At 49.7% G+C, this 24,340-nt stretch overlaps 1 protein-coding gene across 1 annotated transcript in view; it reads left to right on the top strand.

Annotated features, from left to right (window-relative positions):
* The window catches only part of KLF13 (KLF transcription factor 13), a 52,901-nt gene extending 45,486 nt beyond the window's left edge, over positions 1 to 7,415 (top strand). Inside the window, exon 2 of the mRNA XM_084756005.1 lies at positions 1,927 to 7,415. Coding sequence (XP_084612131.1) covers positions 1,927 to 2,216 — 290 coding nt within the window. The 3' untranslated portion in view covers positions 2,217 to 7,415. The remainder of the gene's footprint in view (positions 1 to 1,926) is intronic.
* Positions 7,416 to 24,340: the final 16,925 nt, after the last annotated feature.

Raw genomic sequence — 24,340 nt, 5'->3', positions numbered from 1 at the left:
ACTAGATAAGTCGTTTTACTTCTATGAAAAGCACCCGGAGCCTTTGAGCTCTTCACTGGTTGCACACAATCACCTGGCGTTTTAGTATGCTTTTAATTTGATCATTGTCATCTCGTGTCCAGATTGCTCCTCTATTTCCTGGAGTTCGCAATCACCTCCCTTTTCTTTTCCTTTAAAGAAAGAAAAGTAATGTGCCCTCCCGTGCCCTCTAGTTTATCTAGTGTCCTGATCATGCGCTCTGCACAGACTTAACTTTCTTCCTAGGATTATGCCCCTGTGTGCCTTGGGGTCTTGACTCATGGTTCCCTGGTTTCCTCTAGCTTTTACTAGAGTATGGAAAGTGTAAATTCCCCGCCCCCCTGTGCTCCAGCACGTCCAGTATGACGTCCAGGTGCAGCGTCTGGCCTATCTTGTTCTGGTGTGGCTAGCCTGATGTTTGTTCCTCACTGCCACTTATTAAGTGCTGAGATCTCCTTTTTTTTTTTTTTTTAAACTCACTGTTGTAATTATGCAAAAATTCTCCTAGCAAGGGATGCTTTTCTGGGTTGGTTACACTCCCTCCTCTTCCTGATTTCCCCCACCTTACTCTCCCAACACACACACACACACACACACACACACACACACACACACACACACACACCTCATTTTTCATTTTGAAAAATGGGAGGCAGAGGCAAGCAGATCTCTGTGAGTTCAAGGCCAGCCTGGTCTACAAAGTGAGTCGAGGACAGCCAGAACTACAAGAGAAACAAAGAAAAGAAAAAGAAATGTCCTGTATTCATTTTCCCCTTATTTTGCCATTCTGTGCCTCTTCTGACATGTTTTTTAGCCCTTGATCCGATTCCTGGAGACTTCAACTTTTAGCCCCTCGCTCACTGCTAAAAACAAGAGTTCTACAAAAAGCTAGGAGTATACTCAACAAAAGAACGCTGGGAAATAGAGCCACAGAGCACGGGTGGCCGACCAGAGACCATGCCCCAGGCTGTGTGGGTTTGAAGGTCACCTTCCAATACCTTTTCCCCACAAAGTGAAAATTAATGAGGAAAACAAACACACCACACATGGCCAGTCTTCAACAGTCCTGGGAGATGGAACACTACGACATTCACACGTTTTCTAGAGTTTTGTTGTATATTCCAGGATAGTGCTTTGAGTCTATTTCCAGCTTTTGGGAATTATTTAATAAGATTTTAATTTCTCAGTGGTGTGTTTTGTCCTCTGATAGCTCAGGTTCTGTTGAGAGTTCTAATTAGAAATGTTAGGCTGCTGCTTTCTTCTTTTTCTTTTTTCTTCCTCTTCCTCCTCTTCCTCCCAAGAGTTGTAGCTCTTTATTCTGGACTATCACAGAATGCTTCTAAGCAGTTCATGTCTTCTCCCCCACCCCTTTAAAGAGTATCGGTAAAGCTAGCTTGTTCCTTGATCTGAGCAAGGAATACATGGGGGGGGGGGGCGCGGCAGGAGGCATTTTTCCAGGCTGAGTGAATCCAAACTGCCTCTGAGTCCCATTGTGCTTTGCTTCTCCACACCTGCCTGGGCCCCTCCTGGCCTATTCCGGGCGGTCATCTTCACACGTCAGCCTGCTTGAGGCAGCAGGAGCCTGTTGTAGTTCGCTGCACCCTTGGCCGGCCTTAGGGGCCTCTCTTTCAGAGCAGGGGCTGCATACTGCCCCGTCTGACCCGCCTCTTGCTAGACAAGATGAAGAGTGTCCCTTGGGGCCTGGGAGTGTTGGTGCTGGTGGCGTGTTTTCTTTGAGCTCCACGGCCACGTTGTTCCTTCCCTCAGACCTGCTTCCGTCTCAGGTGTGGGCTGAGAGCTTTAAAACAGGATGGAAGCTAGGCCTGAGGGGTGGGGCGAGGGAGGCTGTGGTCAGGCTAAGATGGTGGAGGCATGGCTGAGACTTACTTCTGCCCTTGTCACTTGCAGGTGAGAGGCCCTTCGCCTGCAGCTGGCAAGAGTGCAACAAGAAGTTCGCCCGCTCCGACGAGCTGGCGCGGCACTACCGCACGCACACAGGGGAGAAGAAGTTCAGCTGCCCCATCTGCGAGAAGCGCTTCATGAGGAGCGACCACCTGACGAAACACGCACGCCGCCACGCCAACTTCCACCCGGGCATGCTGCAGCGGCGCGGCGGGGGCTCGAGGACCGGCTCCCTCAGCGACTACAGCCGCTCCGACGCCAGCAGCCCCACCATCAGCCCGGCCAGCTCGCCCTGATCACCCCTGCCCAGACCGCGCCTCGCCCCCTTTGGTAATAGGAAAGCTGAGTGAACTTGAGAAGTCCACAGCAAAACACTTTACTTCACCTCAGGTGTCAATTTTTAACAAAAAGGAAAAAAAAATTTTTTTTTCTCAAAAAAGAAAAAACAAAACAAAACAAAACAAAACAAAAAAAACACCACCCACAAATTGCACAATAGAGCTATCCACGAAGTTGAGATTCGACGGTGTTGAAGTCCCCCCCCAACCCCCCCTTTCTCAGGGATGGACGCGGTCCATGAGGTCAGTGAGGGCATGCCTTTCTGCCGCCTTACTCTGTACATAGATTTGCACTCTGGAGTTTTCTGTGAGGTTGAGGATCACGCTGGGGGCAGAACAGGCCAGCTGGGGACAGACGCGGTCACTGGCATTGTGCTCTTGTAGCAGACCCCCCCAAAGGCCTGTGACCCTCTCTCTGCCTACCACTGGGTTTTGGTCCTCTGCCCCTTAGCCTGGCTTAGAGCACAGGTGGGTCTGAGGGACTGTCCACCTCACAGGGATGTGGTAAGCCATGACAGACCATGGGAGCACTTGCCTGTGGAACTGTGGAGGACTTTTCTGCCTTGTAAGACTGGTCCTGCCTGCCTACCTGCCTGACTTTCTGCTTCCAGAAATCCTCAGAAAAATGGAGGCCAGATGCAAACCTGGCCTGGATTGGCACAGTGTTGCTGCCAACAACCCCGGGAGGCGGTCTGGGCCCTGCCTGCCCTACAAGAAGGCACCTGGGACCCTTCACCATCACACCATGTTCTCAGACTGGGAAATAGTGCCCTGGGCACATTGTGATGAAACTGCTTTCCCCCACCCCCAACCCCCAACTCCCAGAATTGGTGTTGTTTTATCCAGTTCCCATGCCCTGGGCCACTGAAGGCACCTCTGTTTGAAGCAGTGGGCAGAACCACCGTGCCCCCTCTGCTTCTTCAGACTGTGTGTGTGTGTGTGTGTCCCTTGCAAGTGGCAGCACTCACACTTGGCACGGAGACTGCTAGTGGCAAAGGCGCCGTTGTCAGTTGGGACTCTTCAGAGCAGCAGCACAGCAGATAACACTGGAGAAGCAAGGGCTCTGCTTCTCTGGGGACGCCACGTGAAAGTTGTGGGAATCACAGACCTTCTCAGAACCCTGAGTACAGACTTAGCAAAACCCTAGTTCCACACTGTCGCATTCCCCACTTTACCTCTTCTGCTTCTGCCTGCCCTGCCCAGGAGGACCCAAGCCACACCAGTCTCTGCAGTGTGGGTGGGGGCAGGGATGGATAGCCTGCTGGTTGACCAGCAGGAGTAAAAGCCAGGACTGTCCTGGTTCTCCTGGACCCCAGACCTGGGCTGCCTTGGCTTCAGGTGCTGGGCATCGTCAGCAAGACCATGTTCTGGTTGCTTCTCTGCAGGTTCTTAGAGTGTCCATCTACTCCCGCCTTGCAGAGACCCAGGCATTACCCCCCTCCCTTCTCCCAAGAACTGGGGCCTAGGAACACAAGGCCCTAGGACTGTGTGTGTGTGTGTGTGTGTGTGTGTGTGTGTGTGTGTGTGTGTGTTGGGTAGGTGGGTTTGAGATGGACTTGGTTTATCTTACAGAGACCTCTCTTCACTTTGATGTGTAGGGATCGGCCTTTGTGACTCAAGAGGGCCATGGATGGGCTTCCTGGGCCCAGTGTGCCTTGGTTGTGCCCATTCTGCCTCCACCCAACCCTCACACAGTGTGGGGGTGCAGCACAGGGGAAACCCAGAGACCGTGCCCAGCCATGGCTATTGTCATGTGGCTTCCGCAGAGATCTGGGACACTCGTTTCTAACTACCTGTGTCAGCTAGGAGGGGCTCATGGCAGATGGTGGCTTCTGGTAGCACAGTAGGTGCTGAGTTGGGCTGTGGCATTGTTGCTGCCAAAAGCAGACACGGTGGGTGGGAGGGGGTGGTCCCTGCCTTGGTCCAGTGCAAAGCTGGTGACAGCTCTGCTTGCATTTCATCCGGGGGGGAGAGAATGGAATATGTGGTTGGGGGTGCTTGGGGTGTGGCGATCTTCGTGCTGAGTCCCAAAGTGTAGCCCCTCCCAAAGTCATTGGTGTGAGGCAGAGAAAGCCACACTCTGAACACATTTCATGTCTCAGGAATTTACATTCCAGATTCAGGAATTTTATTCCAAAGTCCTTTGGTGCACCTACATCCATGGTTCTGAAGTCAGAGAGAGGCAGCAGTGGGCCCCAAAGGCCAGCCAAGGCCTCTCCTTGGGAGAGCTGGGCGGGTGTCTTCCTTGTGTTCTACCCACAGAGTCACAGAAGGCGGCTTTCTGACTCCGCCACTGCCAGCACATAGTAATGGTGAAAAGGACTCTAAGCCCCGACATCTTGGAATAAAAGAAAGAGCTGGTTTGTTTTAGAGCGGGTTTGGGGGGGTGGGGGAGGGAGAGCGGGCGTAGGCTGTTTCCAAAGAGAGCACTTAATTTAATTTTTTCCTCTGAATGACCCAGGGCTGTTCCATCTGATAGATGGAAGGGTTACGTTGCCTTAAAACAGAAATATGCAGGCGTTGGCTATTTTTTGGCAAATGAACGTGTCTTCATTCCCAAAGTGGTCCTCCTTAAATGGAAGGGTGTGGTCCCTCAGCATGGGAGGACAAGACACCCCACATGGACCCCCCATATCATTTGGGGCTTCAGTTCATCTCATCAGAGGGTGGGAGGAAGGGAGGAACATGACTAGATTCAGTTCCAGTGGGTTCTTGTTCGGTTCCCATCTCATCATAAACAAGGGATGCCTTCTGAGATGCAGACTGTCTTCCCAGCCCGGGTCTGTTGCAGGGTCTTTGATTTCCCCCCTCCCCCTGCAGTTATGGCCATATTTTCTGGTTTCAAATTTGACCGAGGAGCCCGTAGGGTACCCAGAAAAAATACTGAAAAGTCAGATCTTTATTTTAGGGACGGGAAGCAGAGACACCCCCCCACAGTGAAAGTGCCTGAGTGAAGGGAGAGTTCCCTACAGCAGTGTCTGAAAGGAGCTCTGGACTTCAGCCATCAGGGGGCTGGAGTTAAGTTCATGTCCCAAATGAGAAAGCTGTTCTTTGCATCAGCCATATTAGGGGGCCACTGTCTGTCCCTGATATGCCTACTGAATCCTACAGCCATACAGAAAACAGCCCTTTCTAAAGAGGGCCTTCGGTTCTCTCTTGATGGGTGCTACGTAGGGGTCGACAGTGATGCCCTTGACTGGGGGTGTGGTCCTGGAGGTGCCCTACCTTTGTCCTGCCACGAATAACCCCTACCCACAGGACCTGAGATGCAAGGTCCTCACCTCCAGCCCACCCCATCTCAACTTTGTTCAGAGGCCAGCATTGGGACAGGTGCAGGATTCACCAGAGCTCAGCTTCTGGGAGCAAAAAGTCCTGCATCCTGGTGACCCCAGTGAAGGAGGACTTGGATGTGGGGATGGACAGAGGGAAGGTGACATTCTCTGGTCCCAAGAGAAATGTGGCTGAACAGAGGGTTTAACCTTTCAAGACTTCTGCCTCCCAGCCCCACTCCGTCCAGAAGACTGGTCCTTTTCTTGCCAGAAGCAGGCGCTACGATGGACTGCACAGGGTCACAGCATTTCCTAGAGGCTTCATCTGGGATCTCCACCAAGCAGGGACACCCGTCCATGTAAGACAAATCTGAGCAATAGCTTGGCCTCATTTATATCAGCTCCTGGTTGTGGCTTTGTTTACAAGGCTACCTATTTCGACTTCTGACGTGTGTTAACCCATTTCCCCCACCCCCCACGAAAGGTCATTTGGTCAGAGACAGTTGCTAGCTAGATAAGATTTACATGTAGCCATGTTGTGATCGGTAAGAAATGCTTTGTGGGTCACCCACATTTTTTTTTCCCTCTGTCCAAAGTTTCCGTCTGTTTTAGTCCTGGTGGCCGTATCTTTCAAAGCTAAAACTCCAGATGTTGACTCACTGTTTTGAAAAATCAGGATGGCACTAGGAAAGAGCCAGGTCCTATGACTCATTTTCCTGATTCCGAGTCTTCAGAGGTTTGTCCTGGACACATTCCAGAGAATTTTGTACCGGAGCATGGATGTACAATCCAGCATACTACTACTGATACAGGCCTGAGCACTGCTGAGGGAGAGGCCCTTCTGCTAGCCAGCTGACCTCCAGAAAAAGGAGCAGAGCTAGCCTGGAGCAGTCTGCCAGGGAAGGGGGTCTTGCTTGGTTTCTTTAACCCCCCTATAGGGTTAGTGGACTCTCTGGAACTCTATAGCCTGGCCCAGTGGTGTGTTGTTGTCTTTCCCTAACCCCGCCCCCCACCCCAATCTCACACAGCTTTAAAACTTCACTACTTTTATTTAGAAACAAACAGGATGGCAGAGAAGACACCTCCCCCACATTCCTGGGGGTGGGCAGGAAACAGGTCAGGCCTGAGGGCCGGGTTTTTCTCCCTGCTGTTTCCCCCTAGGGTACACATACTGCCTGCGCTCATAAGCATGGTCAGCCTGTGCCCGTGGGCCCATAGACCCAGAAGTAGGTAGCTCGGGCTACTTCTCTCGTGACTCAGACACTGCCTGGTCATCTGCCCCAGTGTCATTCCTGAGTTACAACGTCTGCCCTGGTATGTGGGTGGAAGGATCTCTCTGTTTCCCCATTGGACACTGGAGAGGCCCTGGGTACCCGGTGTGGAGACCCCCGCAGACAGTACCGCAAGGCTCCCAGCTGAGCTGCTGTGCATTGTGGAGTCAGAGCTCAAGTCCTTCCTTGGTGACTGGAAATGCCTGCTGTGGTTTTGTTGTATAGGCCCAGGCGGCTGCTTCCCATCCAAAGCCATCCGTGGAACTTCTGTGGGATCCTTTGCCAAAACCCCAAGGCAAAATCCAAGGGTCCAAGGCCATTTCCATCCAGCTTCCTTTTCCACAGGGATTTTTTTTTTAAACTAGCTCCCGACACGCTTCCAAAGGCCATGTTCAGTCTTTCCTGGATCACTACAGTGAAGTATTACAGTTGTACAGTTCCCAATCTGGCCTCGGCTTGCTCGGATAAAACTTTGTTATGTATTTTGTAAGGCATAGATTCTATATTGTAATGTCCTATGCAAAAGAAAAAATTAATGAAATTGTAAATTTTATTGTTTTAACATGTATGCATGTTTAGTGACGTTTACATTTTGAAATAAAATTTATGATTCATTATTTTATTTGCCGAGGTGATTCACTTGAGGGATGTGGTCCCTGTTAGCGGGGCAGAAGCTAAAAAATTTAGAGAAACTCCATCCACTGACTGGAGAAGCAGATTCTTACCTGGGGCCTTGAGAACTCCGGGGGCAGCAGGTTCTCTTCTGGGTGTCCTGGCCAGTCTGGGAGGGGGGGGGCAATCTTTGAATTCATTAACTTCCTTCACTTTTTTTTGTTTTGTTTTGTTTTTGTTTTTGTTTTTTGAGACAGGCTTTCTCTGCTGTCCTTGACTCACTTGTAGACCAGGCTGGCCTCGAACTCACAGCGATCCACCTATGTCTGCCTCCTGAGGGCTGGGATTAAAGGCATATGCTACCACACCCAGCACCTTCACTCTTAGTTGTAGTCTCTGCAGAAGGGAAAGCAGGCGGGTGTGATGCCCATGACCCCAGAGGGATATAAGCTCTCTCCAGCCTTTCTATTTACTTGTCACAGTAACAAACAAGACAATCAACTCAAAAAAGGGGTCTTTGGGCTCATGGTTTCAAAGGGTCGGCTATAAGCAGTTGGCTCCTTTGCTGTAAGTAAGCAAAACAACAAAGTCATAGCAAGGTGGAGCAAAGCCATTCACCTCTTTGCATGAGGTGGAAGAGGAGAACGAGCCCAGTTCCTACGGAGACAGTGCCATAACCTGAAGACTTGGGCTCTAGCATCTACCAGTATTACCATCTTGGGGAGCAAGCAAGTCTTTACCACATGGGCATCTGGAGGATGCTTCCAACTCAAAACTATAGCTCTCCCATAAGCACCTCCTCGTCCCCTGGATGCGGCCACCCTTTGTCTAAGAGTCTAGAAAATGTCTGTGTCTAGCCACAGAAGTTACATGGTTGGTCACTGGCCAGAGTTCACTGCCTGGGGAAGAGAGATCTGGTGTTTGTCAACACTAGAGGCCAAATCCCCTGTGATCTCTAATTGTCCATGGCTCCTCCTGGATGCCAGCAGTGGAAAGTCACAGCCTGCAGGGTCAGGTGTGTGACTGTGTCTGCCCACCCTGGTTTCTACCAACAGTAGCATGGGGGGCAGAAGCACAGTTGAGACCCACATCCCCAGCCCTGCCAGGAAAGGGCCCAGAGTGGCCCCCATGCTCTATGCCTTTCAGTCAGCCTCCCTAAGTGAGAATGTAAATACTAATAAAAGAGGAATCTTTCCATTGAAGATGGGTTTTCCTAAAGCTACAATAGACGCTGGCAGTTACTTTTAAGGTCAGGAGGTAAGTGTGCTGAAAGCATCCAATCAGTAGCCATAAACACATCATCTCAAAGCATTGGCACAGGATACTTTGTAGCCAGTTCTCAGTTGGAGTCTTGCCCCAGGAGAGTGTAGTTGACCTCCTCCTCTGCAGGGGTCCCTTATTGTGTAAAAACTTCCACTGTTAGCAGTACCTGCAGGCTGGGTCTGCTTCCATAAACAGTTGTGTGGAGAAAGGGTCCTGGATGCATACAGGAAAAAGAAATGCCTGTCAGTCATGACGTCACTACTGAGCACTCTTTCCAAAAGGGAAGCAGCATTGACTGTCCCAGAGGCCTGGAGGGGCCCCCAGTAGTGGAAAAGAAACAAAGCATATCCTCTAAGAAGCAATCATAGTATTTTTTGTTTCTGTTTTTCCCAGACAGGGTTTCTCTGTATAGCCTTGACTGTCCTGGAACTCACTTTATAGACCAGTCTGGCCTCGAACTCACAGCAGTCCACTTGCCTCTGTCTCCCGAATGCTGCGATTAAAGGCATGTGCCACCACGCCTGGCTTCACCCTGAGAGGTCTTGCTCCTAACCAAATACCTTGCTCTAAACATCACAGTTGGATTAAGTTTCCACTCCTTTTACCCCTTACTGTAGTTAAACTCCAGCATGAGTTTCTGTCGGGCATGAACCAAATCCAAAACACAGGACCACCCCTGGTTCCAGGCTGAAGACTGTGAGCACCCCACTGCTCGAGGCATTCAAGCAGATGCTAAAACACTGCTTGGCAGGAACACCGTGGAGAAAGCTGTGTTCTACAAGAGTTGCTTAACGCGCATGGGATGGGTTGCTGTACTTCTAGGTGATTCACAGGGCGTGTTCCTGCAGACCCTTGGGAACGCTCCTTACAGCCTGTCGGCCTTCTCACCTGCAGAGGACCCTCAGTCACAGGTTAGGCATGGAATTCGTTCTCAGGGCTTGGAGGGCTCAGCCTCTCCAGTCAAACCTCATACATGCCATGAGAGAACACTTACCTGTGATAAACACTCCTGAGGTCTGTCCCATACAAAGTAGTGTGATCAGGTAAAGACCCAGCTCTGACAGCCACATCATGTCTGTCTGTCCTGCACCAACAAGGATGAAGGGCCTCTCCACAGCAGTAGTATAAAGGCTGGGCAGGCTTTGGCAGGTGACAGTACCGAAAGGGTTCATCCTGCAATCACTCCCTATTACTCTTTGAACAGACTTCCCCAGACAGCAACTTCAGGCAGCACACGTTGAATTTCCTTTTCTCATAAAAGCTTTAAAGGTCTAAACTGAGTTTGCCAGGGTTGCAGTCAATGTGTCACTATGACTGGCTCCTTCTGAGGGCTTTTAGAGTCCACGCACATTCCTTGGCTTGTGGTCCCATCCTCTCTTCCTAGCTGTCAAGGGAGTCTTCTCTGTCTCTTGCCTCTGTGGTTGCATCCCCGGCCCATGATGCTGCATTTAAAGAATGGAAGGTTTAGCCGGGCTTGGTGGCTCATGCCTTTAATCCCAGCACTTGGGAGGCAGAGGCAGGTGGATCTCTGTGAGTTCGAGGCCAGCCTGGTCTACCAAGCAAGTCTGGGACAGCCAAGGCTACCCAGAGAGACCCTGTCTGGAATAAAGAAAGGGTTGGGAAGGCCCCAGGTGCCCTTAGAACTGAATGTTTCTTTGGTTTGTGTAGCCCTTCATGGTTTCACCTTCCCCTCTGAGTTCAGGTCCCTCTTGGAAAATGGGCACCACCCTGCCCCTTCCACCTCAGCTTTCATCATGGCCGTGACCTCGCAGCTCTGGCCAGCTTGGGTCTCAGTGCTGATTGGGCTTCTCATGGTGAACACACTGAACATGATGTGTGCATCCATAGTGAGCCTGCACCAGGTTTTGTTCCCTTCTGGGAAGTAAACGTGGCCATGGTCTATGGAGGCAGCAGAAAGCCAAGGGCCACATCAGCAGTACAGGGCCTGTGCCAAGCCCACAGACCCCCCTGAGTCCCTAGGGAAGGAATTAAGCCACCAGGAGGTACTCAGGATTAGGCAACACTCATGATGAAGTTGGCATTATCATAAGACAGAGAGATCTCGCTTGGACATTTGAGGGCACAAGAGAGGAAGCCAGTATTCTGCAAGCCCCGGAGGCCCGCCCTCTCCACACACTGGATCTGGGTGACCCTGAGCTTCTGGGTCACCAGGTCTGTGAGCAAGAAATGTTGCTGGTAAGTGGTGGTTTGTTTTAGGAGCCCAAGCTGACTCCTAAACTGTGAATATGAAACCACATGGCACATGGTGAAGATGGGCTATCAAATCAGAAGGTCCAGGAGTGCATCAGTGCTCACATTTAAAGTTCATAGAAAGAGGCCGGGCGTGGTGGCGCACGCCTTTAATCCCAGCACTCGGGAGGCAGAGATAGGCGGATCGCTGTGAGTTCGAGGCCAGCCTGGACTACAAAGCGAGTCTAGGACAGCCAAGACTACACAGAGAAACCCTGTCTCGAAAAACCAAAATAAATAAATAAATAAATAAATAAAGTTCATAGAAAGAGGCGTGTTCTCCCTTTCCCTATTTTGCTCCATGTATTTGATTTTTACAGGGTACAGGTTCTTGTGTGCGTTCTGGGCATGCCCAAGATGGTCTGAAGGCCATCCCTGCCATGCGAGGACTACGAGGTAAGCAGATGGCAGGGACCAGGCTGTGGCTCAGCTTGGACTCAAGCCACTCAGCGACATAGAGTAAAAATAGAATGATCTGGCTCCAGTGGGGAGAAGGGGCCTGCAGCTTGCTGGGAAGCCTCTTAAGCAGGAGCAGGGTTCAATGACGTAAGCCCCGAGAAGGATGATGTGGGTAGGGTCACAGGTGCCTGAAGGCGGGTGATGGATGCTCACCTCTCTTCCCTGCTGGCTTCCAGCCCTTGGGGAACCATCGGAGATGGTTTGGTTTCCTCTATGTATGCACTTGGGAAATGAACAAAGGCACCATCGATATTTGGTGATGGTTGTAAAACTGATTGAGAAAATGCCAGTGGATATGCTTTAAAATGCCGGACGTGGTGACACATACCTTTAATCCCAGTACTCTGGAGGCAAAGGCAGCCAGATCACTGTGAGTTCGAGGCAAGCTTGGTCTACAAAGAGAGTTCCAGGATAGGTTATTATACAAAGAAACCCTGTCTCAGAAAAAAAAAAAAAAAAGAGCCCCTCCCAAAACGTCATGGTGAAACATCCTCTCCTTCTTGCCCCATCGCACTCCTCCCTTCACTAGTAAGATAAGCCTCTTACAGCACTTAAATATTTTGTTTGTCATTCTCCTTTTTATAAAGGCTCGTTATTTATTTATTTATTTTTAAAGATTTATTTATTTATCATATATACAGTGTTCGGCCTGCAGGCCTGAAGAGGACACCTGATCTCATTATAGATTGTTGTAAGCCACCACGTGGTTGCTGGGAATTGAACTCAGGACCTTTGAGAGAGCAGCCAGTGCTCTTAACCTCTGAGCCATCTTTCCAGCCCAAGGCTTGTTTTTTTTTTGTTTTTGTTTTTGTTTTTGTTTTCAAGACAGGGTTTCTCTGTGCAGCCTTGGCTGTCCTGGACTCGCTTTGTAGACCAGGCTGGAAGGCTTGTTTTTTATTATTCTTAATTATGTGTATTTGTGTGGGAGTGTGTATGTGAGTACAGATACCCATGGAGGCTAGAACGGTCAGGATCCCCCTGATGCAGGATTACTGTCATGCGGGTGCTGAAAATCTACATTGGGTGGTCCCTGAGAACACACACACACACAAAGAAGCATGAGTGCGCGCGTGTGCGCGCGCGCGCACACACACACACACACACACACACGTATATTTTTAAAGGTGATTAGATTACTCCCCACCCAGCCACGACACTTTTGCTTACTTTGGAACTGAAGATTCGTTTTGTAGCACACATGTTTGTCTCTATAGCTCTGACAGGGCCCCTTTGCCACCATTTTCTGCCTTACATCTCACACTAATCTTGGCTACTCGCCTCACAGGTGGGTAAAGTAAGAAGTTCAAATCCCATGTCTTTGTCCAGCTTAATTTTCTTTCTCACTTTGCTGGAATATAGACCTTAAAAAAAAAATCTGAAAATATCTGTCTCCTGTCTCCTACCTAACTGATAGTTTGGCCCCGTACAGAAAATGAGGTTTGACATTGCTTCTTGACTCTTGCACATTCATTGCGACAGACCGGAAGTCAGATGCCCCGGAGTCTTCTGCCTGTCTCGCCAATGTACACCCACCATCTTTGAAATCTGTCAGGCAGCCACTACCCGTTGTTTCATGCTCCCACATCATTCTGTTGCTAATTCCCTGCCCTTCATTTGTCTCTTTCAGGAAGTCCTTAGTGAACAGTGGACTTAAGGAACTGATTTTCTGTGTCTCCTCCTCTCAGGATTGGCCTGTGTTTACTTGCTCCCTTTTCCTGTTTTCCTGAAGTTGAAACAGCCAGTTGCTTTCAAGTCTCATTTATCTCCTGAACCATAGACCACCTGTGGCGGCGTATCAGCCTGTCTCAGGTCCTGTCCCATCCTTTCCTGCCATCTCTGTCCCCAGGAAGTGCTGTGGTCCCCTCTGAGTGGTGCCTTGCCCTTATTCAGTTCTTACTGGGCTGCTGGTAGTCCAGGCAAGGGCTCCTTTTGTCATTGGAAGAGCCCTTCTTTGGGTAGGCAGCTAGGAGGCTACACTGGCTGTGGGAAGCTAAGGGAGTGTATAGTTGGGTTGTGGGGACCAGTGGGGGTTGAGAGTGTGGGGAACTTATGGAGGACTGTAAAGCTTTAGGGGGCTATGAAGGGCTGAATGGAGCTACAGGGGTGAATTGAGAGGAGTCTGTGTAGGTGGCAGTTTTGGGGCTATAGGAGAAAGAAGGAGCTGTGTCTGTCAGTCTTTGGGGCCAGTGTGGGTTCTTCCCTGATCTGTCCTCCAGCGGCTCCCAGGGACAGTCAGAGCCAAAGGAGGGGGAGAGGAAGGGCAAAGGAACCAGGCCAGGAAGCCCTCCCAGAACTTCCCAAGGCTCTCGTAAATTCCTAGAATTCTGAACTGCTTGCCCTCTAGTGTTTTCTGTGGAAAGCGGGAAGGCTGTGATTCACGTCTGGGCTGATAGTTCCTGCTCGGCTGCGAGACCCAAAGACTGCTGAGGAGGAGGGGTGCTCGAAGCCCCATAACATCTAGGCCCTCGGCTAGCTTTCTCATGGGTGAACCCCACTCCTCCCTACCCTGCCCTCCCAGCACAGTGGCAGGTTCCCTAGGACAGTGGTCCCTGAAGATCTTGAACCCTGGCTCAGAGCATCCCCTGAATGCTTCTGCTCCTCCCCAACCCCACATCACTTTGGTTCCTGCAGCCCCTACTGTGACCTCTTGGCAGTGGAGATGGGAATGTCACCATGCCGGCCCATCTTCCGGTGTTTGAGCCACCTGAGGAACAATCACCCTGCTCAAGAACCGCTCAAGACTTGAACCAGGATGTTGTTTGTGTAATCATAATTCTGGTGGCATCCTTTGTAAGTTTACAATTTTTTTTAAAAGTTACATTTATTACTATGTGTGGGGGGGGCGGGGGTAAGAGTGGGGGGGGGGCTAGTCAGAAGACTGTGTGGATCTGGGAGTATGGAACTCCCCAAAGCATTGGGAGCAGGAGCCTTTCCCCCTGAGCTGTCTCTGGAGTCCTGCACTTTGGAAATTTAAGGCATCAACAAAGACCCTGCAAGAGAGGTGGGGGGCAGGAGGGAAGGGAGGGAGAGACGGGGTGAAAGGAGGGAAGGAGACCCCATCCTCATCCTTAGGGAAGAGTACTGAGGCTTACCTCTCTCTGGTCTGTCTTAACTGCTCCACCCTTAATGACTTGGCCAGCCTGTCCCGGTCCTCACCAGTCCTTATAGCCATTCCCGCCCCCCTCCTCACCACCTTCAAACCCTCCCCACCACACTCTGCTCCCTGACCACACATCCCTCTGTCCTCCAGGTCTGCAGGTGGCCGGCCCCGTGATGAGTCCCTTCCTGTATTGCAGGCTCTCCCCGAGGCTACTGCAGCTCTGTCTTCTCTCCCGGGACAGGTTCAGAAGGTGATCCAGGACACTGAAAATGGAGTGATCAGACTGGAGAGATGGCTCGGAGGTTAAGGGCACTGCCTGCTCCTCCAGAGGTCCTGAGTTCAAGTCCCAGCAACCACAAGGTGGCTCACAACCATCTATAACGGGATCTGATGCCCTCTTCTGACCTGTAGGTGTATGTGCAGACAGAGCACGGTATACATAATAATAAGTAAATAAATCTTAAAAAATAAATAAATAAAGTGGAGTGATTCCAGCAGGTGACATTTCAGAAACTCTGAAGTCTGCCCTTGTTTCAGCAGTGGGGTACTCCAGGTCCTGGATGTAGGGATGTAGGCGCAGTGAAGACCCGTGCTGATTGCTTCAAAAGCTCCACCCCTCCTAGACACTTTCAGAAGGTCTGTTTCTGAAGAAGTGGCCTGTTCCTGATAGTTCTGAGTGTGTGTGGTGTTTGGGGGTGGTGGTGGTGGGGAGGGTGGTTTCCAGTAAGGCCTTGTTACACACTGGGGGTAGACAGGTGTTTATCACCTCCATTTCCCTGAGAGAGGAGGTCACACCATTCATGGCTGCCACTCTGGCCTAAGCCCTGGCTGGAACAAGACCATGTCTCTGCCTGGGGCCTTGGATAGCCTTAACCAGCTGGAGGCTGGCCCCTAGGCTCTTACTTTTTAAATTTCCTTCTTCCTGCTCCCACCCACCACCCCTTTCTCTGGTGTGCTCCTGTGGACATCAGGGAACAGCTTTCAGGAGTTAGTTCTCCTCCATGTGGGTCTGGAGGGGGGTAGGGTGGGGTGGGGGGAGGGAGGGGGAAGGGGCGGGGAGTTGAACTCAGTCAAGCTTGGCCTCAAGTGGTTTCGTCCACTGAGCCATCTCGCACAGCTGTCCTTTTCTAACAAGAACATGAAGCATTTGTCACGGGGACGAGTCACTGGTCTTTTGGGACTGGGAGCTTCTTACTGAGCACTTTCTGATGTGGATGTTGGGGTGTGCTCACTGCTTCCTGCAGGCTCTGCTCACACGGTCCTCACAGGGAAGACCTTTGATGAGTCCCTACTACAGAAAGCAGACTGTCACCTTATAGCATTTCTTGGCCCAAGGATGGATGGCTTGGCTGTTCAGCCTCCTTCTACACTATCTCCTCCTTGGCTATTAGTCTGTTTACCCTTGTCTCCCCACCGAGCCAACCCCATTGTGGTTTGGGGTTGCAAAGCAACTGCTTCTGCGTCCTGGACAGAAGAGGAAACTGGGAAGCAGAGGCAGGCACAAGGCAGCCTCCAGCTGCCGTGGCCCCGAGGGTGGCGATAAGCATCATTCCCACCAAAAGTATGCTCAAGGTCTACTGGTAAATGCTCCAGGTACCGGGTCTGTGCACTCATTTCCTCCCAGAGCCACCCGCCCTACAGACAAGGAAGCAGACATCCACAGAGAAACAAGAACCAGCCATGGAAGACCACGGCTGGGATTGTCCTGCCCAAGGAGAGGCCCTCAGCTGCAGTACTAAACCTGTGTGGTGAGCCCAGGCCCAGGTGTTTCTGCTAGGGGCTCACCTTGACAGCAAAGGCAGCAAGCAAACAAGGCTGTTCCTGGTAGTAGGCTTTCTGAGAAAATAAACACCAGGGGGAAATTTTAAAATGAGAGCCCAGATCCACCTCTATGGTGAGAGCATAGGTCTGGCAGATGGGTCTCCGATACTCTGCTCCACAACACGGATGGAGCCTGAGTTTAGTTTTTGTAACTGAGTCAGGGGCTCGGAGCATATGGCTTCTCTAGACCCAGGAGGTTCCTCTGGACAAACTGCTTTTCTTTTGGGGGGGTTGGGGGGGTCAGTTTGTTTGTTTTTCGAGACAGGGTTTCTCTGTGTAGCCTTGGCTGTCCTGGAGTCGCTTTGTAGACCAGGTTGGCCTCGAACTCACAGAGATCCACCTGCCTCTGCCTCCCGAGTGCTGGGATTAAAGGCGTGCGCCACTACCACCACACCGGGCTCAAACTGATTTTCAAAACTGTGGGGTGGGAGGCAGCTTCTGGGCTCTGAGGCACATGGTGGGGACAGCTGCCTTCTAGAAGTTCTGTGAGTGCCAGGTTCCTGGAACTTTGGTCTTGTTTTAGGGTCCTGCTTTGGTTTGTTTTGATGGAAGTGGGGGCTCCTTTCTTTCAGACCCTTTACAAATAAACAATATGGGGTGGGTGCTGTTTTCTGTCTGCGTACTTTCTAGTGGCAGAGGACATGTTCTTTGGGGGCTCTTGGGCCTAGAGTGACTCTGGGAATTTTCATACTTGGTTTTGTGTGTGTACCAGGTGTGGCGGTGATGCGGTCCATCAGGGACATCTGTAAAAGTTCAAAGCACAGGATACAAATGTAAGTATGAGGATAATAAGGACAAAAGGGGGCGAGTAAGGGGAGGAGCTGGAACGGGAGCCAATCAGTAGCCCAGCCGAGGAGCCTCCTGTCCAGGCAGGCTGATCCTGTGTTGGCTAAAGCAGAGGCCTCCAGTCCCTGTTAGGATGTGTGCTTTATTGATATTGAGCCCTGGGTCACCACAAATCTCAAAGTGTTCGCTCCCTTTGTTAGCCAGCTGGTTTTTGAACCACAGGTCTGGGAATACTTTTGTGTTTCCCTTATGATCCAGAAAGTATGCAAAATCTATGTCAAAATCAAAGTAAAACATGGGCTGGAAAGATGGCTCAGCCTTTCCCAAATGGCCATCTTTATGATATTAGCCAAGATGGTGGCAAGTCACATCCTTACTTCCGTCTTAAAGAGACCAGCCATAATGATGACAAACTGCATGGTGGCTCTCTAACTCTTGGTGGGCTTAGCTTCAAGGTAAAGTGAGACAGGGCCCCCCTCCCCCATCATGGGTCTCCATGGGATCCTCAGATCCCCCAGATTCAATGCAGGCAGCCACTCCCTTTGTTTTTCGAAGTTCACTCTAGGGAGCCAGTAAGTTTATTTGATTTACTTCCAGGGATTTGGAGGAGGGTTATTGACTGGAGCCTTGGTAACCCACAAGCAGTTGCAGTGGAAAGTCCTCAGTACATATGAGGGTTTCTCCATAGCTGTATAAGTTAAGTTCCTTACCTCTAGTTTTATCTAGTTTATAAGCCTTCTTAAAAACCTTGAGGCTGCCAGGTGGATTGCTGTGAGTTCGAGGACAGCCTGGACAGCCAAGGCTACACAGAAAAACCTGTCTTGAAAAACCAAAACCAAACCAAACCAAACCAAAACAACAACAACAACAACAAAGAAAGAAAACAAACAAACAAAAAACAACCAGCCAGGCAGTGGTGTCACATGCCTTTAATCCCAGCACACAGGAGGCAGAGGCAGGTGGATCTCTGTGAGTTCGAGGCCAGCCTGATCTACAAAGTGAGTCCAGGGCAGCCAAGGCTACACAGAGAAACCCTGTCTCAAAAAACAAAACAAAACAAACAAACAAAAAAGAAGAAGAAAAAAGAAAGAAAGAAAGCAAACAAACAAAAAACAACCAGCCAGGCAGTGGTGGCACATGCCTTTAATCCCAGTACTTGGGAGGCAGAGGCAGGCGGATCTCTGTGAGTTCAAGGCCAGCCTGGTCTACAAAGTGAGTCCAGGCCAGCCAAGGCTACACAGAGAAACCCTGTCTCGAAAAACAAAACAAAACAAACACCCCCAACCCCCCTCAAAACCCCAAACAAAATGAAAACAAAAAAACAACCCCACACACACAAGACAGACTTTATTCAGCACATGAAATCATCAATCATAAACATGCTTTTGGGGCTGGAGAGATGGCTCAGGGGTTAAGAGCACTGACTGCTCTTCCAGAGGCCCTGAGTTCATTTCTCAGCAACCATATGGTGGCTCACAACCATCTATAATGTGATCTGATGCCCTCTTCTGGCCTGCAGGGGTACAAGCAGGCAGAGCACTGTATACATAAATAAATAAATAAATCTTTTAAAAAAATTAACATGCTTTTGGTCTTGAATGAGCGGATGTAGCAGATACATAACAGCAGGTATGTTGTAACACACTTACAGCCTCCTCTAGAAAGAGACTAAGGAAGCCCTGTCAGAACTCTCATACTGGATCGATTGATTGAGAGAATTCCAGGAAGTCAGTCTCCCAGGTCCTCTCCAGCACCCATTAGGCGCTTTTACTACAGATGTCTCCATATCGTGAGGTAAATAGTAACCCATGCTGGCAATAGTTTACACATTAGCTTGACCTTAAGAGAACAATGCTAGGCAGGGCGTGGTAGCACACGCCTTTAATCCCAGCACTCGGGAGGCAGAGGCAGGCGGAATGCTGTGAGTTCGAGGCCAGCCTGGTCTACAAAGTGAGTCCAGGACAGCAAAGGCTACACAGAGAAACCCTGTCTCAAAAACAAAACAAAACAAAACAAAACAAAAACAAACAAACAGGGGCTGGAGAGATGGCTCAGTGGTTAGGAACACTGACTGCTCTTCCAGAGGTCCTGAGTTCAATTCCCAGCAACCACATGGTGGCTCACAACCATCTATAATGTGATCTGATGCCCTCATCTGGCCTGCTGATGTACCTGCAGGCAGACCACTGTATATGTAATAAATAAATACATACACACTTAAACAAACAGACAAACAAACAAAAGGGCAATGCTATACTATACTCATGGGCTGTTCTGTTGTTCTTCCTTTCTTGTCACAGGCTAGCCTGACCAGGACCAGGATATGGAGGACATTTTGAGATAACCGTATTTGAGTCTCAAATGGGAGGGCCAAACCCCGTCTTCTGAATGAGCTTACACAGGATAGTTTGCCACCATGACCTATGCTCTGCTCCCGCCTCCACTGCTTCTGCTTTAGCGGCTCCCATGGCTGCCGTACTCCTCATGCCTTGGCTGGATCTGCCCTATCAGAGGCCATCTTGTGGCAGGTTGCTCAGAAGAGAAGATGCCCTAGATCTCAACGGGACCTTTTGCGTCAAAGAACGAGGATTTGATGATCCGGCATTTGGTTGCGAGGCACAAAGAGGGCCTCAGGGGTCAAGGTGGGTAGATGGTGGGGACAGAGGTAAGGAGGAAAGGAGGTTGTGCATAGAGAGGTGGGGTGGTTGTGGTGATGCCGATGAAGTTCCATAGAGAGGGAGTTGATCTGACAGACGAGCTCCAGGGATTGGGCTTCGAGATTAGATCTAGTAACATCTGATGTAGAGAGGGCTAGAGCGGAGGACGGAAGCAGAGGGCAAAGGAAGCTGGACTGTGGGGGGGAAATCTGTTGGCTGTTTCGTTGGAGGCAGTGGTTGAGGTCCTGCAAGATGGCGGGGCCCAACATGACAAATTTAGGCCAGAACTTTTTGGTTATCAAGGGGGAGATTCTGGGTCAAATGAAGATCCAACTTGAGGCCCAGTTGTTTGTTTTTTAATGAGGTAAGCCAAAGGCCTGTCTTTGGGCATAGAGGGTCTGAGGGCTGGGGCTAGTTTCATACTTGAAACATCTTTCCAATCTGGGAATATCACGGAACAAAGTTTCCAAGAGTTTCTCTGACCCTCTCAATGGAATTATCTGGAAAAACCCCCCACCCCCACCCCTCACACACTCACACACTCTGAGCACAGACCCGGGCACCATGGCAACCATCAAGACCTTACTTGTGTGCTCAGGAAGGAGGATGGCTGTAGGTATTGTGTGCCTTAAAAATGGCAAAGGTGGCCCTCTCAAGGGCTGGGAGTGGACTTAGAGGATAATTAAAACAGTGGGTTTTAGGCTGGGGGCGTGGTGGCGCACGCCTTTAATCTCAGCACTTGGGAGGCAGAGGCAGGTGGATCGCTGTGAGTTTGAGGCCAGCCTCTGGTCTACTAAGGGAGTCTAGGACAGCCAAGGGTACACAGAGAAACCCTGTCTTGAAAAAGCATTTAAAAAAAAAAAGTGGGTTTACCTCTTGTGTCAGTAAGAGAGGGCAGGGCAGCTCTCAGAAAGATAAAGAAACGAGGGAACGGGAGATAGAGAAAACCTGGTGGAGGAAGGGGCGTGGTTTTATGGGATCCATAGGGAAGCCAAGCCCTTCCTGGGTTTCTACACACAAAGGTAAGAAATAAAGAGCAGGGGGAAAATGAAAGCATGAGAACTTGGCTCTGCCACTGGGGAGAGAGCAGGCTGTTTCTGGTGTGAGAGGTGAGCCTGCCTCACTGCAGCTGAGAGTACAGGGGCATGCAGGCTAGCTTCTCCAGCATGAAGTACTGTGCATCAGCAAGTGATAAGAGGAGCTAGGGGATCTCCTCGCTCAGGGCTGGAGCTTTGCCAGACATGCTCCAGGCCCTGATTTGAGCCCCAGAAAACAAACATAATCACAACAGTGAAGGATTGAAGCACCATAGGATATATTAAGTTAAAGGAAAGGGAAGAAAATGAAGTGTCAAGATCAAGCCAGGGAACATTCTAGCATGCATGGGGGGAGGTGTGTGTGGGGGGGGGCAGGGATGTACTGAAAGCCCCACCCCTAGCTGGGAAGCCATTGGCAGCTGATGGCTGCTAAGGAAGGAGGGTTCTTGTTCTTCTGGGGATGCATCACTACTTCAGTGGACTCCTGACATCCACGCGCATATGGGCAGTACCAATTGGACTCTGGATTTAAAAAAAAAAAAAAAAGAAAAGAAAAAATTGGAGGGGTTGAAGGATCTGGGAGGAGATGGAGAGGAGAATGAGGGATGGATATGGTCAAAATACATTGTATACATCTATGAAATTCTCAAGGAATAAACATTTAAACTATGGAAAAGATGCCAAATGACAGCCAGAAGATACCATTTACTATTGATATAAGGAAGTACACATAGCCAGGCGTGGTGGCACACACCTTTAATCTCAGCACTCAGGAGGCAGAAGCAGTCACTGTGAGTTCGAAGCCAGCCTGGTCTACAGAGTGAGTCCAGGACAGCCAAGGCTATATAGAGGGATTCTGTCTCAAAAACAAACAAACAAGCAAACAAACAAAAGAAAGAAAGAAAGAAAATGAAAAAGAAAGTACACACATATATGGCTGAGGCTGTATGGTACAGAGGTAAAGTTTGCCTAGCATGTGTGGAAAGCCCTGGCTTCAATCCCCAGTACTCTTCCCTAAATTATTCATCCAGCTATTTATCACTGTCTGTCTGTCTGTCTGCCTCCGTCCTCTGTTTACTTTTGTAAGAAGAAGGCACTGGATGTAGGTAGAGGGGAAGGATTGGAGGTACAATCTGTACGTCTGGGCTGGTTAGTCAGTTAACCTGACCCGAATGGGAAGAGGGAAACTCAATTGAAAAATGGCCACCATCAGATTGACTGTAGGCATGTCTGTGGGCCAGGCGTAGGCCCTAAAGGTGAGGGTGTGCACTTTAGTTTTAATATCAAGTTGCACTTAATAATATGAAAATAACTTGATAAAAATTCAATGATAATGGGGTAAGAGTCTTACGGGTTATCGTTCAGGTATCCCCTCACCTTTTGACATTTACCAGCTTTAGCTGTTGTCCCCTCAGAGCCTTTAAAATGAATGCCCTGAGACTGAGCCTTGGGCATCTGTCTTTGGGAGCCAAGCTGTTTTCTTTTCTTTCTTTAGCGTTTTGAGACAGGGTTTCTCTGTGTTATCTTGGCTATCCTGGACTCGCTTTGTAAACCAGGTTGGCTTCGTACTCACGGAGATCCGCCTGCCATTTCATGTCTCTCCTTCCTGTGTCTAGGCATGGAGGGGAGGCCTCTGTTCGTCCACCCCCAAGTCATGCTCAGCATTCATGGATGATCTTTTCCATACTCCATCTACTTGGGTATGCAGACTGTCATACTACTTGCCAAACCCCACAAGAGGCTGAAGCGGAAGAGACGCCATTCTTGCCTCCAGCCTAACATGCAGGAAAGGTGTGTGTGTGTGTGTGTGTGTGTGTGTGTGTGTGTGTGTGATGGGGGAGGGGATACAAGATACTTGTCAAAGCACTAGGGCCTATAGTTTTGCTAGAGTCTGGCTCCAGGAGGCTGCCCATGGAGGACTGGTGAATAGGACCTGCTCCCATAGATGTGTATTCAGGACCCACAGAGGCTCTGGCCCATCCTGCCATCCTGTTCCTGCTACTGTACATCTGTCCTGGGTAATCTTGGGCCCTCAGATGGCCCGGCTGACTTGTGAAGATGTGGCCTGTTGGGGACAAATGAGCAGGACTCAGACCAGCACTGTAGAGCAGCTGCAGCCAGGTGTCCCCTGGAGGGAAATAGTCATCCAGAGGACTTCAGTCATCTCTTGTCCCAGAGGACAGACAGGAAGGATGGGACATGGTCCAGAAGTGAAGGGACTTCTGAGTGGAGTTGCAAACTTCTATCATGGACTAACAGCGTGACTTGTAACCCCTCTCCTGCCACGTGGGAAAAATGACAGAACAATTGAGAGATGGGTCCAGCCTCTGGCTCGGGGCTAGGTGGGGTTGCCAGGATTTTGGACACTGTGTCAACTGGGAATGTACGTCCTTGAGAAGTTAATGTCACCAAAGTAAAGTCACAGAACGGTTCTCCAGCAATAAGCTAAGAGCCTCCACTTAACCTTGCTAAACATGACATGTGTGTCACACTTAAGACAGTCTGGCTCAGTAGAAGCAAAGGCCAGCCTTGGAACCAAACTCTAAAGAAGTAATGACTGAGCATCTGACTTTGAGTTGAGATATTGTTTTGTTTTGAGAAAGGGCTTCTCTGTATAACCGCCCTGGCTGTCTAGTACTCTGTTTGTAGACCAGGCTGGCCTGGAACTCACAGAGATCTGCCTGGCTCTGCCTCCAGTGCTGGGATTAAAGGCATGTACAGCAACACCAGGCCCGAGTTGAGCTTTTTAACTCAAAATCTAAATTCATATAAAGTAAGGAATCTTGGAGAACTTGGGTCACCTTTGGTTGTTTGCTTGTTCGTTTAGACAGGATTTCTCTGTGTAGCCTTGGTTATCCTGGACTCACTCTGTTTGATTTTTGTTTTGTTTTGTTTTTTTGTTTTGATTTTTCAGGACAGGGTTTCTCTGTGTAACCTTGGCTGTCTTGGACTCACTTTGTAGACCAGGCTGGCCTTGAACTCACATAGATCTACCTGCCTCTGCCTTCCAAGTGCTAGGATTAAAGGTGTGTGGCACCACCTCCCAGCTTAATGTAGGCCTTATAATAGTATTTATGAGGTTTGTTTTCTTTTCTGTTTGTCACTGAGAGTAGTGGGATGCATACAAAGCAACTTAAAGTTAAATGCATGAGTATAGTTTAATATCTTTAATTTCATTAGCAAATATGTGGATGGACCCAACAAAGCCATGTGTCTCTCTTGCCCCCAGCAAGTGACAGCTCTATAAAGCAAAAGCATCAGCAGATTGAATTTAAAAGCTTAAGGAAGAACTGACTCTTTAAGGTTGTAACTTTAATGGTGTAAATATTTACAAACTCCTTAATGCTAAATACAGTCAGCTCAGAATTGTGTGCACAAATCCCTCTGAAGACATCAGTATGGAGTAAAGTTGTTGGAGTGGGGTGTCAGGGAGTTGGGTTCACTGCCCTGGCTGGGGACACCCCAGGCTGGCTGCTCAGAGTTGCCCCAATACAGGGACTTGGTCACAGTATTCTGTCTGTTTTTGTTTTCTTTGGGGCTTTTTGAAGCAGAATCTC

The sequence above is a fragment of the Acomys minous genome, assembly GCF_964271855.1.
Source record: "Acomys minous genome assembly, chromosome: 2".
Lineage (NCBI taxonomy): Eukaryota > Metazoa > Chordata > Mammalia > Rodentia > Muridae > Acomys > Acomys minous.
This window is presented reverse-complemented; position numbering and strand designations above follow the sequence as displayed.